The following is an 18,225-nucleotide window of genomic DNA, read 5'->3' as shown; positions in this document are numbered from 1 at the left end:
GATTTTAAATGAAAGTATTCTATTTTCTTTAAAAAAAAAACTCCCGCGCTAAGCTAATTGCTCATGTGTCGCGGGGACTTTTACAAATATACAAACAACGAACACAAAGTACAACCAGACCCGAAACAAACCTCTGCGCCACGGAGGCAGTATTAACTATAGACATCACCCAGTTATTTAACACAAGAAAAACTTAACACGTAATAATCTATTTATAGGTTATATCAACATCACATTGTGTATATAAAACTGCATATTAAAATATAACAACTGCAGCTGTCAAGTTTATCAGTTCAATGCCATTGACATCAGATCTGCATAATAAAATCATATGGCCTGGGGACCAGAGCACTGCAGAAGTAGGGTAATGAAAGGTCGATCTAGATAGGGAAATACCCGCCGCTGGGCAATTTAGTCTCCCCCGGAATGGGGGATGGGAAGGCCTTGCGTCCACCACGCTGGCTATATGCGTGTGTTTGCATACCTATAAGACCTGTTTTAAGAATTCTACGTTTCATTACGATTTTTTTCGTTTACTCTTAGAACACACATAGCTTCGAAAACTCCCAGAGAAAATTGTTTTCGAATGACTTATGTTTTCATCATTGAGATTTTTTATTCAATATAATTTCAGGTTATTTTCTCAAACCGGTTCTTTAACCCAGTATTTGCAGTAATAGTCGGTAAATTAAAAGATGTATTTAATGTATAGTAAAAAAGATCGTTTATTAGGTATGCTTATTTCCAATTGTATCCATAATGATTGAGCAAACTTTGATTTGACCTTTTAAGTTCAATAAGTATGAAACTACACTCAATCCAGGGTTGCCTAAGAACTAGGTATTTACTTCATAATGAGACACGAAGAACTGACTGCAAGTGCCGTTTATGAGCATATTAGGTAAACGGCAGTCATCAGAAATTAGTTGATTGAAAGGTATCGTATGTCTATTTCTATAGTGTTATTTATATCGATAACCAGTTAACTATCGAAAAATGTTGTATAGCATTCGGTTAAGCGCCTCTAGCGGGCGTCGTAGAAACTATTTTTTCAGTACATTTTTAATGTCAATCTCTCAATTCTCAATTGTACCGACAAGGGCAAATGGGGGAGGGGGGACAAGGGTGGCGACCTCATGAACTTAAGTTTTTACTGACCGTGGTTCAGAAAAACTCAACTCGGCAGACTCAACAAGACAGAAATCATATTAGGAAAATTTAATAACGAGCTTTGTTTTTTAATAACAGAAAGATCTTTCGCATTACATAATTAACTCAATGCTTCTCCTAGACGTTTATCCTCAAGTATTCAAAATGGAAAGGCCATTGAACACAAGTATCTCGTCTGTTTTTGTACATTGTGTGTACAAACATACAAACACAGGTGTACGACACAGTGCAGCGTGTGTAACCTGATTCCCACAACGACGGCTTGCACAACACTCGGAGTTTTTACATTTCAAGATCAGTAGGAATAGTATTGATGAATGATTTGTAATTGATAGTTTAATTTTATAGCCCTTTGTCAGAAAACTATTGATGTTGAATATTTTCGCCGATGTTTACATTCGGCCAGAAGTAATATGGCGTTAGAAAGAAAAGGGATGTGGGCCTTCCCACCTAAGAATATGGGCTATTACAAAGTACATAATAATATATTTTTTCACCCCCATGTACCAAGGGTCATTGAATGAAGGGGCAAATAACTTTTACACTTAAGCATTCAGCTCTTAAAATGCAGGCCTAATTTCTAAAACCCAAAAATTGCGAGAAATACATTTTAACCCTATTGGCCTTTATTTAAGCGATTGCGAGACGTAAAGGAGGGTAATCTCATCTATTTCTTGTCGAAATAAATTTTCCGCACTAAATCTTATCATAAGCCGGTATGTCTTCTGCAAGAAACTGACCCAAAATTGCTTGAACCATATCTAAAGCAACTATTTTATAGATTCCACCTACATCTATTCATAGACCACACTACTCCAATTATTATGCCTATATCAAATCAGGAAACGAAAACTACACCCTAACAAACAAACCCTTTGACTTAGCCGTTCTTCTAAACGATTAACAGAATCATGCCGTCAAAATAAATAGCCATTGTTCTCTAACTCCGTTATACAGCTGACGTTTTCAAAAACTTATCGTCAGTTTAAAATAACGGCCGTTAGGCGAGGTGTCAAGAGTGTGACACTTAACACCGAGGTAGGAATAACTGACCATGCTTATACGTGGGAAATGTGGCACACGATCAGGTTATTGTAGACTCAGCTTATTGTAGTATTAAATAGATTAGGGATTCCCCTGCGTATCTAGGAGGAGTTTAGACTTTTGTATTGCAAAATTATTGACAAAGATTATTTGAAATATAGAATTTTGCAGATTTACTTCTGTGAACTTGGTAAAAGGCAAGTTTTCTAGTAGTTTAACACCTGGAAGAATTATATACGGTTTTATAATATTAAGAACCTACGAATTCGAAGGAGATTTATGCAATTATGAATTTGTTTTACAAACTGATGACGAGTGTAGTCAATATTTTATAGGCTGCGGCAACTCTGAGTCACATCACATCATCACATTTAAAAGTGCTTGAGCGCAAGTTACGAGCGTATCATATACATTTTAGATTGGCAGGGGATCGACATGAGACCGTAATTATATTTTAAACAATTTAAATAAATTGAATTCTTTTTCTATCTAATACAACTAATTAATCTCAAATTTTCTTTGCAGTTTGAAAACTTTTAATTCGGGTAAAAATAATGAACATTAACTTATTAGCAGTCGAAATTATGCAACTTAAAATACATGCTTCTACTTTATTTATTGTGTTATTGGCGGAATTCGGTTGATTCCAGGATCGGCATTGAATTAAACAAAAAGCAAACTTTTTACTTTCTCCTAAAATTCCTTGTACCTATGCAGACAAAATAGTAGATAAAAATGCAATATCTAGACAGTTTCAAATAATTTCAGTGGCTAATTAGCATAAATGTTTAGGTGTTTTTGTTTTACAACTCACAATAGAAATATAACTCATATTTCTTATGTATTCTCTAGTCTATGAATATGTAAAATTGTGACTCATTGTGGTGTAAATAAAAACTTTTGAAGTATTTTTAAAGACTCTGCAATTGCAGTTTTGTATTCAAATATTTATTAGAGAGTGTTGCAAATTATATTGCGGGCGCATCCGTAATTTTGAAACACAGTAATAATGGTCATGTTTATAGCTTAAGAATAAGTGCCCTCAGTTAATCTAGTAAATAGGTTATCTATTTACTAGATTAACTGAGAGCAAAAGTATAAATACAACTGACAAAAAATTGTTTTATAAACTATCTGTAAGTTACCTAAAATGACGAAACATAGTCTTAAAATTTTAAATCTACATTGTTTTTCTGTTTAGGAAAACTTACCATGTTCTTTTTCTATTTTAATACATTACCAATTTACTTTATCTTTCAATAATAAACATGGTATATATAAGCAAAGGTCTAACTGATCAATTGTTAGCGATATAATTTCTATAATCCTAATATTACAAGACGATATTATTTCTTTCACTTTATCAAAACCGCAACCTTACTTTCTCGTTACAAAAAAACAAAACAAAACCTACCGTAAAATAAAAATCACAACATAATTTAACAAAAAAAAATCACTTACAAAATCCTTCGAAAAAAAATAAAACAAATATATAAACAGACCTGCGGGTGTGCTCTCGTCGGCACTATCGCAGAAAGCGCAAAAAACACGAAACACACGCGCACGACCATACTGTAGACTGCGCATCGGAACTGTGCGCTTATGGCTGTATGCGCTCTGCGCGCACCTGACGTATACTCGATGCAACGATACGTCACTCGTAAATAAACTTGTATTAAGATCATGATTTAATACGGCAAGTAGGTACATTGTTTTGGAATATTTGAAATTTTTTGAAGATTGCGTAAATGTTTTGTTTTAATACAACACGTTCTAGTTTAGGGTTAGGTTCTTTTTTGGAGAGAAAGGTAGTAACAATTAGTCGAAACATTTATTCGGATTTGGTGAATTTATAAGTCTCTAAGTTCTTTTTGCTACTCGGCATAATAAGCATTTTATAGGCAAGTCCTCCTTACTTCGTGCTCATCGTAATATTTCCTACCAATTCACTAAATCATTGACCGATCTTTCTATTATAGAACTCTTTGACATAATACATATTTTTTAGCTTGTCTTTACGTCTGTTTGTTCATTTCAGCCCCTTGCAAAATGCAAATATACTGAGGCCATTTATTCATAATCCATAACTTATCGGGACTCGAGGGTTGACCCCTTCCTCGTTTGGGAAGAGACCCTTGCCCAGTAGTGGGACACTAATTTGTTAAAAAAAAAATTCGGTGTTTAAGCTGATTCTCTACAGAAAATTCTTCAACAAACAGTTTCTCAGTAATCGATCCTGAGACTTCATAATCCGCTGTCATTTGACACGTTAAAATGCAGACGAATGCATGTATACTGTATGTAAACATTTAATTATAAACCATGACCTATTCGCGTAAGTATTTTGCACGCGAGTGTACCGTCACGATCACGCTTGGCCGTAGATAGCACAAGTTATTATAATACATTACATCTTGCATTTATGTTGAAAACATCAACATTATGAACTTGTGAACATTTTTTTAAGCATAGAATTATTGTGATAGCCGAGTGGTTTAAGGCACCTCCCACGCAAGTCTGAGGCACAAAAGACTTTTCGAAGTTATGTCTGTATTTTAAATAATGATCACTTGTTTCAACGGTCAAAGAAAACATCGTGATGCAACCTTACAACCCTGAGAGTTCTTTAGAACAGTTCTTTAAGGTATGCAAAGACCCCAACCCGCACTTGGCCAGCGTGGTGGACTCAAGGCCTAACCCCTCCCTCATTACGGGAGGAGACCCTTGCCCAAAAGCGGGACTATAATGGGTTAAAACATCATCTATGGAGAAATTACGTGCTAATAATTTCTTAACAAAAGGCATACTTTCAGCAAATTGTCTCAACTCCAAATCTTACGCAGTCAATCCATATTTATCAGTGAGTTCGTTATATAATACAAGTATATAAATAAATACATCTATTTTAGTACTAAATATACATAGATCAAACTATTTCAGTTAGTTCAAAAGATTAATGTTATTAGTTCATCACGAAACGATGCAATCTTCAATGTGATAGACTATTTTGAGACGAAAATATATGCGACCGTGGTTTAGTGGCCTTAGGGAATTTAGTGTGAGGTTAAGCAATGATAGTGAGGTTGGGATGTGGATGGGTGACCAGAATATGCTTTAGGTTGGAAATATGATTGCGGTATTGATTTGGTCACTGTGCTTGATATTGATGCAGATTCGATTCCGATTTCCGTAGTTAGTAAATTGGTAACGGTAAAGAAAATAGTATGTTTACTGTGCTTTAAGATTTTATCATCATTCCAGCAGTCTGTGTGGATTCTTGAGTTGGATAAACTATATCATAATCAGCTGTATAATAAAATTATTATAAACTAGAGGCTGCTTGCGACTTTCTCCGCGTGGGAACACTTTCCGTGTCAATCCTAATCCCTCGGGAACTCCGAGATAAAAAGTAGCCTATGTGTTATTCTGGGTCTTCAACTACCTACATAAATATGAACATTAGTCTCTTGTAACAGAACGTGAGTCTTATACTGGGTACCATTCTAGGTATACTAAATACTGGAGGAATTACAAAGACACCTAATTGCCCAAATTGGGAACCGAACCCTTTAAACCAGCAGTTGCATTATCGAATACAATTCTCCTTTGACGACACAAGAGGATTTCAGTAGTTTTTTTCCCTCGAGTGTCATCTTAAGCTGTTCAGCAATTTTTTGTGATTGAATAACAAACATACAAACTTTTCAATCAATGCATTAGATTAATTGATAAAAATGAAAAATTCATACTGATATTGTGAAAAAATAGTGTCAAAAGAATGTTTAAAGGTGACCGTTACGTCCTTTAAGAAATGTGTACCTATTTCGAAAATATTTGACTATCTTATCGCATACTTTCACTAGATTTGCGATAATCCTGTCAATAAAAACTTATTAAACTATAAATAAAATCTTTATCTTATAAATATTTATTCAAAATAAGGAAGTTGTGTATCTGCTTTAAAATGCCTTAAATATTGGCGCGTTTGTTTATATATTATTATATTTTTTTCGACTGCCTCTAAAGTTTTGAAGTCTTCTTCTTCTTCTTCTTATCGTATGGTTAGTGGTCAACCTAGTGTCAAAGTTGTTCAAGCCGCCCGAAAGGCCTTTGACATGGCTTAACGACTGTTACCTTAGTAGACAACAACCGGGACCGACTTTTTACGTGCCCTCCGAAGCACGGAGGCGCTCAGTTCAAATACCACTATGCGGTCACCCATCTATAGAATGACCGCGCCAACGGTTGCTTAACCCACAGATCTTTTACCGACCGGTGAGCGCCTACAAGTTTTGAAGTTAAGGTTGTAGACCTCCATGCCTCGGAGATCGTGAAAAGCCGTCGGTGCTGCGTCTGACCTCTTAGTAGTATCGTTATCCCTCACACCGGGCTAAGAGAGTAAGAGAATTATGAGTGTGCCTGTGTATTGTGCACACGTAGGCACTGAACAAAGTCGTACACAGTTGGCTGGTTTTACTAAAACTGGCCGCCGTAGCCGAATATCGGCCAGGAGGACTTTATTAATAACCCATATAAAAAAATAACCCATTATCCCCCTGCTGGGCCAGGGTCTCCTCCCGTAATGAGGGAGGGGTTAAGGCCTTGAGTCCACCACGCTGGCCAAGTGCGGGTTGGGGAATCTGCATACCTTCAAGAAATGTTCTAAAGAACTTCCAGGTATGCAAGGTTACATTACAATGTTTTCCTCCACCGCTGGAACAAGTGATAATTATTTCTTACACGTAACTTCGGAAAGTCATTAGTGTGTTGCCCCGGGTTTGAACCTGCAACCACTTACGTGGGAAGTATCAACTTATACCACTAGGCTATTAGGCTTGATCACAGATGTGTAAAAAATATTTAATTAAATCCTTCAAATACGTATTGTCATGAGGTCAATGTAATATAAGAAAATAATAGTCTCATTATTTATCAACCTTCAATAAATCATATTAAGTGACTCGTGTTATTATACCATATTTTATTTTATTATTTCTTTGTCACTAATTAAATATTCAAGTAATTTATTTAGCTAACAACTGAGTATGTACAAAAACTAAGGGTATTTTAAGAAAATTGTAAATGTAATGGAATCAACGGGATAAAATTGTGCTATACGCGGGAAAAGTTGGGCCAGTCTGCTAGTCCTACTAATATTATTAATGCGAAAATTTGTGAGTATGTACATATATATGGATGTTTGTTCTCGCAAATACTACTGAACCGATTACGATGAAATTTGCTATATAGGTAGCTGAAGACCCAGAATAACACATAGGCTACTTTTTATCCCGGAATCCCCGGATCGGGATTTACACGGGGAAGGTTTTCCACCGACGAAGTCTCGGGCGGCCTCTTATACTTACATGAAACTGTAAATACATACATACACGACAATACACGTGTTATGAATGCATGACAAATCTAGCTGTGAATAAGATACGAGTAACTAATAAATATAATGTGGCGCATTACAACTGAAACTTCTGTAGTTATCGTGAGTGAAATATTGCCATTTGTATAAATATTACCGATTTTCAGGGCTGCCTTAATTGACTTCCTAACTTGTGCGACTACGGTAAGTGCAACCTGCGCCGAAATCTCAAGAAAATAAGAATTAATGGTTTTGCTGCGCTACTGCTGTTGCACTGGTTATTTTAGGAAAAAATAAACAAGTTTGACCTGGTTTTTAATTCACTACACTGACCAAATACAAGCTAGGAAAACTTTGTCAAAAATACATGTGGAAATCAGACCTTAGAAACAAGATATATAATCTTTTTTTTTACTCATCTGCTCTTAAGGTTGCTTCTATAAACGGGTCATTTTAGAACATGCGCAATAAGTCATATCATTTTATCGGAGTCTCTCGCACTTACACATTGTTACATTCCTATGATTCTTTTGACTATGACGTAGTTCGCACGTTTGTAACGGCCTGAGTATGTTATTATTTTTAGTCGCAATATTTACAATTTTATCTTTAAATTTTACAGCAGTAATGAGTCAGCCCTAGAAGCCTCATTCAGCACCATACTTAGTCACTTCGTAATGGTGAAAATATTTCAGCACTGCACAATATTGTGTAAATCACTGGAATTTTGTTTGTCATACACTTATTCACCTGCATTTGACATTGGTAGTGTCATTTTGACCTACTTTGTTTAATTGCTCACTTCCTATAAGAAATTTTCAGAGATTTTCAGTCGAGAAGAGATATTAAAGAAGAGTTTGAAAGTCATTTCCTTCACCTAGGCCTATCCTTGTTAATGAAAGACGCAAAAATAGTCAAATTTTTAGCTTAGGCTTGTGGTAGGAGTGGGCCCACATCGACAATGCATCGCATGGGTACCGAACCTAGTACAAAACCTTAGTTATTGGGTTATCGCTACTAAAAACTATACCTCAAAACATTATTCATTCTGTGCCTATAGTTATCCAGAAAATTAAAATTGGTTCGTCTTTTATCCGCTAGATGGCATTATTTATCCGTTGAACTAAAATTAACAAAGTAAAAGATGAAAAAACAATAAGAACGAGCGTATACAAGCTTTAAGTCATATAGAAAAATAAAACAATATTTCTCTATTAAATGGTTTGCACCCGAATTTTAATTAATAAGTTACACAGACCTAGAAGTACAGAGCACAGATCAATAATTTAATTTATTACTTAAATAATATAATTTAGTTTTTAACCAAACACGGCAGCTTGATATAGCGATAGAATAAGGAAACCAATTGCATAGGTAACTAGAATAATGTCCATAAGTGCAGCGAAAACATCCCGGGTCATCTGATCATTGGCTATTCTTCGAAGATGATCCCGGGTTTGACGACAGCATCTTGCTAGTTGCGTTAGGAATAGCTCTGCTGCATTTAATACAGTGCTGTAAAGATATTAATACTAATTTAATAGATAAAATAACTTAATAGTGCAGGTTTGAAAACGCCGGTTATGTGACGGTTTTATTACAGCGCCATCTATGAATTAAGTTTGGAAATGTGTTTACAGCGACATCTAGTGTTTTTTTTTCCAACTAACTACAAATGCAGAAAGTAAGAGTTGTTAATGTTGCTACAAATATTTTATAGATGGCAGGATTGGCTTGAAATATGAACAGTGGAATTTTGACAAATATTTTTGACGCAAATTAAAAGGAGATGATAAATTGCTATGTAACCTGGGTGTGCACCTCCAATTCAAGCAGTTGTAATTACTGACGCTGAATAGAGGCAGGATCATCGCCATTAGATACCACATTCCGGTAGGGTCTAAGGACGCAGAGGGCGCTAGGGTCGAACGCTGGGCTACGGGAACCCTGAAACACAAAATATAAGATAGGTACCAACTATGTTACAACATCACTTATTATATCAACCATTTTAAATCAATTGGCGATTGAAAATGTGAGTTTCTCGCTAGCTCTTCCCATAAGGCTCTACCCTCTTTCCGAGCTAGTGGTAGCCTAGGAGCTACTTAATACCTAACCTTCTACTCCCAAACAGTATACCATCCATAAGAAGGAGGACAGAAGATTTTATTTTGTAACCTGCTAAGTTGTATCGCGGTGTTCTGCGTAGCGATGGAGGGGCTCTGGATCCAGCTGTCGACCTGGTGGCTGTAGAGACTCTGGTCGCTGGCCAGCACGTACGAGGACGATGACGCCGGCTCAGGGTCCGCTGGCTCTTGCTCTTCCTCTATGCGGTCGGCTAGCTGGAGGTCAATAAATCAGAATTTACAGCCTTTTGAAGGTTTAATTCAGCACCTGTATTCTTCGGTATATTTTGTAGTGTTATGCTCGCAGCTTCGCTCGCTTATTTATTTTACTGAAAACTGCACTCAACAATGACATGTTACTTGTCCTTCTTATTCCCAGCACACCGCGAAATTCAAATAGACAACATTCAAAAGGCAGAGTCTTTATAAAATGCAGTATTTTCTACAGCGTTACTTCAAAATATTCCTACTAACCTGTTCCCTTGAAACGTCCTCATGCGCCTTGTCCCAGGGCAGGTTCTCGAGGGAGGTGCTGGTGTGAACACCACCGCCGGCGAACATGAGCTGATTGAAGCGAGTGTTCATCATCTTCTCGCGCAGGTCCTTCGACACCTGAGATACCATCTAGAGCAACAAAACAATTGCTTAATGCTAGAAAATTTCCTGCTTATCTATACTTATATACTTATAATATTATAAAGCTGAAGAGTTTGTTTGTTTGTTTGTTTGTTTGAACGCGCTAATCTCAGGAACTACTGGTCCGATTTGATTCTTTCAGTGTGAGATAGTCCTTTTGTCGAGGAAGGTTATAGGCTATATGTATATCATCACGCTACTACCAATTTGAAAAGAGTACCAGTGAAAAATGTTACAAAAACGGGGGAAATTTTGACCCATTCTCTCTTATGTGACGCAAGCGAAGTTGCGCGGGTCAGCTAGTTCATTTATATTGCGAACAGAAAAGTATAATGCACTTTCAGAAAAAAAAACTTTGTCTATTCGTATTATAATATCGTTATTCGCTAATGATGGTTGAAGACATCTTGAAGACCTAGACATGTTTAATGACTACCTAAGTACTACCTAGTGAGAACCATCAGAGTTTTTCACAAAAGTATTACCTAAGGTAGTACCTGGGTATGTAGTGGGCGCTTATTTTTCTAGAACGGTGCCTAGATGTTATTTTGACCACCATTGTTGTATATGTCATCGTAGGATAATAAACACCGTTAGTTTAAAATTAATTTTGCGAGATTGTTGAAAAACTGTTAACTATATCAAACCATTTACCATTACCACATCATTTTTCAAGAGCTTATCATGAGTTCCCTATCAAACCGTCGAATAGTGATACGACAGATGATGAAAATAGCAATTTATTTATACCTAATTAAAGTCAAGATAATTTGTACCTCACTGCAAAATGACTGTACATCTAGGCTCAGTAATAAATGCATAATTTCTAAGTTTTGACATCGGTTTTGAAACGTACCATTGTGGCTAATCTTCCCTGATCTTTAATCAGGCGATATCTTATAAAAAGGGCTCATGTCCAACTGTGGGCAAAAACTGCTAAACGGATTCACAAGATTGCCCAACACCTTGGTTTTAATGGATTTTATACAAAATTACATTATAATATTTTGGATATTTTTATATTTTTGTATTGAACACGGTTTGACACTTTTGATTTTTATGAACTCTGAACGTCAATACTCATTCCTTCTTTTTGGTTGTGAAAGAGGTTTGTTTAACGCTCTATTCACACTTCAAGTAGGTTTTACTTCTACAAATAAAAACTGTTTTGTAAAGCGAAATGCAACCGTTATTTTTGAGGTTCAATAAGATTTAAGGCCAGTTGCGCTCACCGGTCTGTAAACAATCTGAGTGTTAAGCTCCCGTTGGGACGGCCATTCTACGGATGGATGACCGCTTAGAGAATTTGAACCAGGCGTCTCCGAGCTCAGGAGAGCACATAAAAAGTTGGTCCCGGTTGTTGTCTACTAAGATAACAATTGTTAAACCATGACACTCTGGCCGATTAACTAACTTTGACACTAGGTTGATCACTAACCATACGATAAAATAAAACAAAAATATTGTATTCTTCAAGACACAAAGGAGAATGGGCACTTCTGGGCGGTCGGCGGCCATTAATGAAAGAAGTGTCAAATTAAAGTAATGATAACTAGGAACAAGTTTTACTAAGAACGTTTCGCTGCAATTCTTTTAGGTAACAATATATTTACATGTAAATATAATAGAATTTCATAGAACATAATAACGTTTATTTCGTGTCAGTAATGCATTTAACGTTGTGTAATTACGTTACATCTTCTTATAACGATTGCAATGCCATCAACATAAACAACAACCGTAACAATATGAATAGACAAAGAGCAGCATTCCAACTTATCACCGGCGATCAGCCTTTTTTCGACGATTTTCCTAATCTGTCAGAAGATGATGATGATGTATGAAGTGAAGTAAGCTCGTAGTAAGTATGCTATCTATTTATTATGTGGTTAACCTAGTGTCAAAGTTGTTCAAGCCACCCGAAAGGCCTTTGACATGGCTTAACGACTGTTATCTTACTTGACAACAACCGGGACCGACTTTTTACGTGCCCTCAGAAGCACGGAGACGCTCAGTTCAAATACCGCTATGCGGTCACCTATCTATAGAATGACCGCGCCAACGGCTGCTTAATCCACAGATCGTATACCGACCAGTGAGCGCAACTGGCTATGAACGCCTCGTTATTGAGCTGAGCATTGAATGCTCAGCTCAATAACGAGGCTTCTTCAGGCTTCTTCTAATAAGAAGAAGGTCATGAACAACAGATAAGTCGTCTCAGATAATATGTTATAGAAGAGCAAGATGTTTACTTCTTACGATATTTATATATTTACTTGTTATGATTGTTCGAATATTAATAATGTCTATATTTGTATGCAATATAAGAAATATTTATTTTTATTTAATCTCTGAATATAAGCCAAAATATGTTTTTATACTATTAAATGTGCTCAAAAACAAAAATGTATTTTATTCGTCATATAAGTGCGTCGCGGCAATAAAACTTCTACACAGTAATTATAGGACCAAACTACATTAAAAAAAACAAAATCAAGTTTGGCCGCGGATCGCCCAGGCTCCATACTATTTTGCCCATTCTCCTTAGATCGGAATGCGAAGCGTGTTAATTGAAAATTCGTTAATTAATACTCCCGACATCCACTCGAATTAATGGTTACAATTAACGAAATAAAATTAACCTGTAAATTCGGTAGCCCGTGTCAAAAGTGATATAAGTACAATAGTATTTTTTTCTAATTTTATCTATTTTTCTTTAAATGTCATTCTTTGGGCGCGAACCGCTGGACGCCATTGTTCGAAATTCAAAAAGAACGCGGATCACCCGTCGCGTCATTATTCGCGGTTGCCAATGTAAAAAAGGTTTTTTAATCAAATTGATTAGGAACTTTTTTTGTTGATTGACTTATTTATTGCTTTGGTGTAGGTGAGATCAAAGCCACCTACGAAGTCATTTAGATCCACCGCCCGCTTTATTCTAGCAGTCTATACACGAGCCGATAGACAAAAGTTTAATATTTCTCGGTTTCAGCCTGGCTTCCAAATAAGTATCAGTTAGTTTATCAGGAGATACATTTGCAATCACTCTATAGCCGTGAAGCTGAAAGTTAGTTTTTCGTCTGAACTAAGTAAAGTAAGTTAACTAAGTTTACCTAATCGTAATGCTGCAAGTCTTACATCTAGGTAACTTAACAATGACCAAGCGTTAAATAAAAGAATCCACCTTTTACAGCCATTAACCTACCGGAGTAGTTTATGTCTTCAAAACACTATTCTGGTAGGTTTGTTACATCGTCCAACCTTTCCTTCTTTTCGTAATATCAAATGACAAACACCCGAATTACTTATTTATATTATTACCGGCAAACGAAACTCCCCGCTCTATATTTAACACTCGCCACTTTAAACACACCGCCAAATGACTTTGTAACAAGATCAAAGGCAAACAGAGCTCAGTGGACGAATAGCCCTGATTGTCACACATCATGCAAATGACTTAATTCAAAGAATTTCCTGTGATTTGTGCATGATGCCTGAATGATGCTGGAATGACGCTTGTTAGGTGTCATTTTCATCTTGTGTGGTTGTGATGACTTTATTTGTGTGGGAAAATGTGAAACAAATGATGGTGTCATTGGAATATTGAGATGACAATAGAATATGGGTTTTAAGGCTATCAATTACCTATATATCAACAAATATTAAATATAAGGTCGGGGAAAAAGTCTTTCCGCATTATAGTATGTATGAACTTGTAATAAAATCTCTTTGGCTTCAAGAATCACAAACGAGTACACGGTTCATTAGGTTTCTTTCAGTGAGCTCGTGAGGTACCTAAATATCTAGCTCTTTTGTGTAGAGAAAAGATTTTATTACAAGTTCATACATACTATAATGCGAAAAGACTTTCCCCAACCTAATAGATTTTAATGAATTAATATTATGCCTATACTCATCTTTAAAGAAGATTAACTGACTAATTTATTGACTGAAAATTCATTGAGTGTACGTCAATGATAATTCCTTCTATTTGATTGTGAAAGAGATTCGTTATTTCTAAATCATCTTTGTGCAAGAGCAACTGAGCAGGAATTACTCTACTAAATACTAGAATCTATGTGTAAATACGTTCAAGACTAGAAATACCCATTTATTTATTAGTCTGTTTTTTTATGTATTACATGCGTTTATCGCGAAACGATGTTAGAGCCATAATCTCCCTTTTCTATTTTAGACACTACATCTGCTTCTTTTTATCTTATTGATTCTTCTTCCAATGACATTCCCATAGTGTCTTCAACTATATTATTTCTCAGTAAATCAAAATTCTCTCCACAGAAAACGTCAATATATTTTTTCAATCACACAAGACCGCTGAGTGGGCGTGCAAAATCAAACGAAAGCGAATCTCCGCCATTTTTTTTGCAAATCAATCGCTATTTTTTTGTTGGCTACCCAGCGGTAGCGCGCTGGTCACACCGCGGGATGTCGCGCTACCGGGGCAAGAAAATTGATGGATTTTAGCATTTTTTTTAGTTAGGTCAGTTTTTGATGTCGGGTGCTGTGTTGTTGACGCATTCGTAGTAAGTGTCAAACTTTTCATTTCAGCGAATTTAAAGTCCATAACCTCTGTCAAAGTATTTCTAGGATTGGGCACAGTTCTTATGTTTGGCGAACTATACAACAACACTCCTTAGCTCCATACAAACATAAAATTACACCTTTTTTGTATAAATGTGTATTTTTACATCCTTGGGACTCAGCTTACCATAATGCCTTTCCTTTAATTTTTGCGTATGCCCAGCGGAAAAATGTGTTCTATAGATACACATTTACACGATATCACACACTAATTCCCTGTTAAACTCAAATTACGATTTTCCACATTTTTCCGCTGGGCATACGCACACTTTAATTTTCTATACGCTGAAAACTTGATAAAAACACTATTGTAATTACATGCATATTAGTCAATCTATTCATCATTAAAGCTTACTTCGGGCATCTTCTGAGCATTTTCTAACAGAAAACCCGTTACCAAACCTGAGACTTTACGATCTGGCGGCACACTCTTTGGACCACAGCGACAGCCATCACAAAAATCGTATTTATTTTTTTCTCCCATCCTGCTTATTTATTTACACAATCAAAAATGTATCAACCAAACATTTGACCAAAGGGTCCCATGTTGGCATATGTTGGCCTAATAAATTCAGAGTCAACCCTTTATTTACCGCCGGCAGATCGTTTAGGCCCCTATTATAATATTAATGCTGAACAAACATCGGATTTTTGCCTCTAAATGACTTCATCCACTTTGGACAGCGTTTGAGGGTTTACATTGATTTTTACGTTTTGGGTTTACGTTACGAGTTAGGAATTACAACAGTAAACAAGGACAAAAGCGTGAAATTTAACTTTGAATTAAAACTTAGAGTAGTTAAGAGATTGTACGTCAATTTATTTTGGCCCAATATTTTGTTATTTACGTCTAAAGCTTTTACTTTAACCAATATAGTGTAATTAGATATTATAAATACTTATTTGAATTAAAGAATTCGAATACGGACTTGTTTATAACTTTATTGTAATCTTACGTCTAACAAGTGGAGAAGGAAATAAATTAGTGGATGTAGTTATTAATACTATTTCAGTTTCCCTTTATATTATGCACAATTGCTGAAAGAACAAAATTCCTCCTTTTAAATTACTCTCCTATTGTAAATGCATATAAGTAAACCAATGCAATGCAAGGCTTTCTAATGTAAGATTACCAAAATGGCTAAATAAATATACCACCTTTAAGTCAGAACCAACCCCTAAAGCCTTTGCCTAACGCAAACCCATTTCCTTAAACCGTTAGAGACTCGTCCGAAGGGTTAAGTGTCCATTTAGTCAACTATACTTAGTTCGCGCTTCGATTTTAACCCTCTATTTAACCCATTTCGGCACTTTTGACCCCAATGATCAGTTTTTTTGTACTTTAATGTATTTTTTCTAAATTAAATGTTTTGTTAGTTTCAGAAATTACAGTCAACTTTCTTTAAAGTTTATTATGTCGTTTAAAAGACGTTAACGTTACCCTTTTGTTGTTTTAAATAAATATTTTAAGGGCTTGGGAATCCTGAATTAAATTGTTAGTCATAATGAATACGAAAAATGATATTTCCATCTCATTTGTACTACGAAATTAAAACATTTGGGTCCTTTTTTGCTGATATCTATACTAATATTATAAAGCTGAAGAGTTTGTTTGTTTGTTTGAATCTCAGGAACTACTGGTCCGATTTGAAAAAATCTTTCAGTGTTAGATAGACCATTTATCGAGGAAGGCTATAGGCTATATAACATCACGCTACGGTCATTAGGAGCGGAGTAGCAACGAAAAATGTTACAAAAACGGGGAAATTTTGACCCATTCTCTTAAGTGACGCAAGCGAAGTTGCGCGGGTCAGCTAGTATATGATATTACCTTAATATTAGATGATGAAGTTGGATTAAAAAGAAGCCGCACCGCCCAACCCGGAATTGGCGACCATGGTAGGCTCAAGGCCTAGTCCCTCCTTCGTTCGGAAGGAGGAGACCCTTGCCCTGTAGTGGGACAGTAACGGGTAAAAAAAATATACGTTAAGAAGTTATAATATTTTGGCAATCATAATTCGATGTCAAATTATATACTCAATTATAAATTTTTAACCAACATTTCTCTAATAACTATTTAATCAATAACAATTTGCAATTAAACAATGTAAAGTTAACTCTTTTAGAAAATAGGGACCACCCTTAAAACCTACAAAATTGGGTCCAAAAACGCGATCCATGTAACGGCAACACCAAAAAAGTAGAAGCCTCCAATTATGTCAGAGAAACAAACAAAAATCATTAATTTTGATACAAAAATACATTTTTTTTTAAATAACTGTGTATTGCCACGTGCGAGGGTTGATTGGCGTGAGCATTCAAGGGTTAAATAATTTGGTGTATCTATAATTATTTGTGATTGGTTATGGATCGATAGAAAGAATTGGAATTAAAGAAATGCATTGAATTTGTCCGTTTCGGTAAATTTTGGAGGGTAGTTTGAGATTGTTTAAAAATATCGATGTGTCAGTCAGTGCGTGATTTGTGCTTGTGTTTCGAATATTCTTGTACAAAAATGTGTGATAAACTTAATCGTTATTTAGTGAAAGTGAATGATAAATTTTGGAAGTTGTTGGTGAAAGAAAACACCAGGAAGATACCAGTATCCCGGAATCGTCATGGTAAGTATGTAAAGTTTTATATTTTTTTTGTGGCTTGTGTCCACTCGTGCGTTTAGAAGAACGAGAATTTGGCAAACACTAGGTATCATTAGCACATAATTTAGATCAGGTATTGATAGAATATAGGAAACAGACGACGATTTTTTTTCATAATTATGTACGTCATATCATACGTAAAAGCCTATAGAATCAGGATTTCGACATCTTACAAACATAATACTGTGTGAATATGATCTTTTTATGCACAATATGTTATGGGTTTTTCGAAGTAAGACATGTTTTTGTTACTAGCCTGCCAATACTCCGCCCATAATTCAAGCCATTTCCTGAATTACGATATTACCTACAATGTTTCAACATCCTTTATGTCCCAACAATAAGAAATACTACGAAACGAAGGTACTCAATCAACCCCATGATTTTTTCACTTCATCTACGAAATTATCGAGCATCTTAACCCCAAAATGCATCCATAATCCATATGTTGTTTCCAAAACCGATTATCGTACCAATATCCTGTTGAAACAGTCAAACGAATTTTCGTATTATCCTCGAATTCGCGTCAAAGCCTACCCTACTTCCGTTCTCCGCACGTGTGCGTGCAACCAACAATACAACTTTTTTGCGACATTCAAATAGTAACTAATGAAGT

The 18,225-nt window shown here is 35.8% G+C and overlaps 2 protein-coding genes across 2 annotated transcripts in view; both read right to left on the bottom strand.

Annotated features, from left to right (window-relative positions):
* Nucleotides 1–3,849, bottom strand: part of LOC142976697 (uncharacterized) — a 32,458-nt gene extending 28,609 nt beyond the window's left edge. The window contains exon 1 of the mRNA XM_076120205.1: nucleotides 3,717–3,849. Coding sequence (XP_075976320.1) covers nucleotides 3,717–3,785 — 69 coding nt within the window. The 5' untranslated portion in view covers nucleotides 3,786–3,849. The remainder of the gene's footprint in view (nucleotides 1–3,716) is intronic.
* Nucleotides 3,850–8,834: 4,985 nt separating this feature from the next.
* On the bottom strand, nucleotides 8,835–11,404 carry LOC142976837 (uncharacterized). The gene is made up of 5 exons (XM_076120411.1): nucleotides 11,207–11,404; nucleotides 10,189–10,338; nucleotides 9,767–9,930; nucleotides 9,398–9,535; nucleotides 8,835–9,103 (listed from the first exon to the last, which is right to left on the bottom strand). Exons 1-5 carry the CDS (start codon nucleotides 11,207–11,209, stop codon nucleotides 8,908–8,910), a joined length of 651 nt encoding a protein of 216 aa, XP_075976526.1. The 5' UTR covers nucleotides 11,210–11,404; the 3' UTR covers nucleotides 8,835–8,907.
* Between the last annotated feature and the right edge of the window lie 6,821 nt (nucleotides 11,405–18,225).

This window comes from Anticarsia gemmatalis, chromosome 11 (assembly GCF_050436995.1).
Source record: "Anticarsia gemmatalis isolate Benzon Research Colony breed Stoneville strain chromosome 11, ilAntGemm2 primary, whole genome shotgun sequence".
NCBI lineage: Eukaryota > Metazoa > Arthropoda > Insecta > Lepidoptera > Erebidae > Anticarsia > Anticarsia gemmatalis.
Note: the sequence above shows the minus strand (reverse complement) of the source record. Positions and strands in the feature narration are given on the sequence as shown.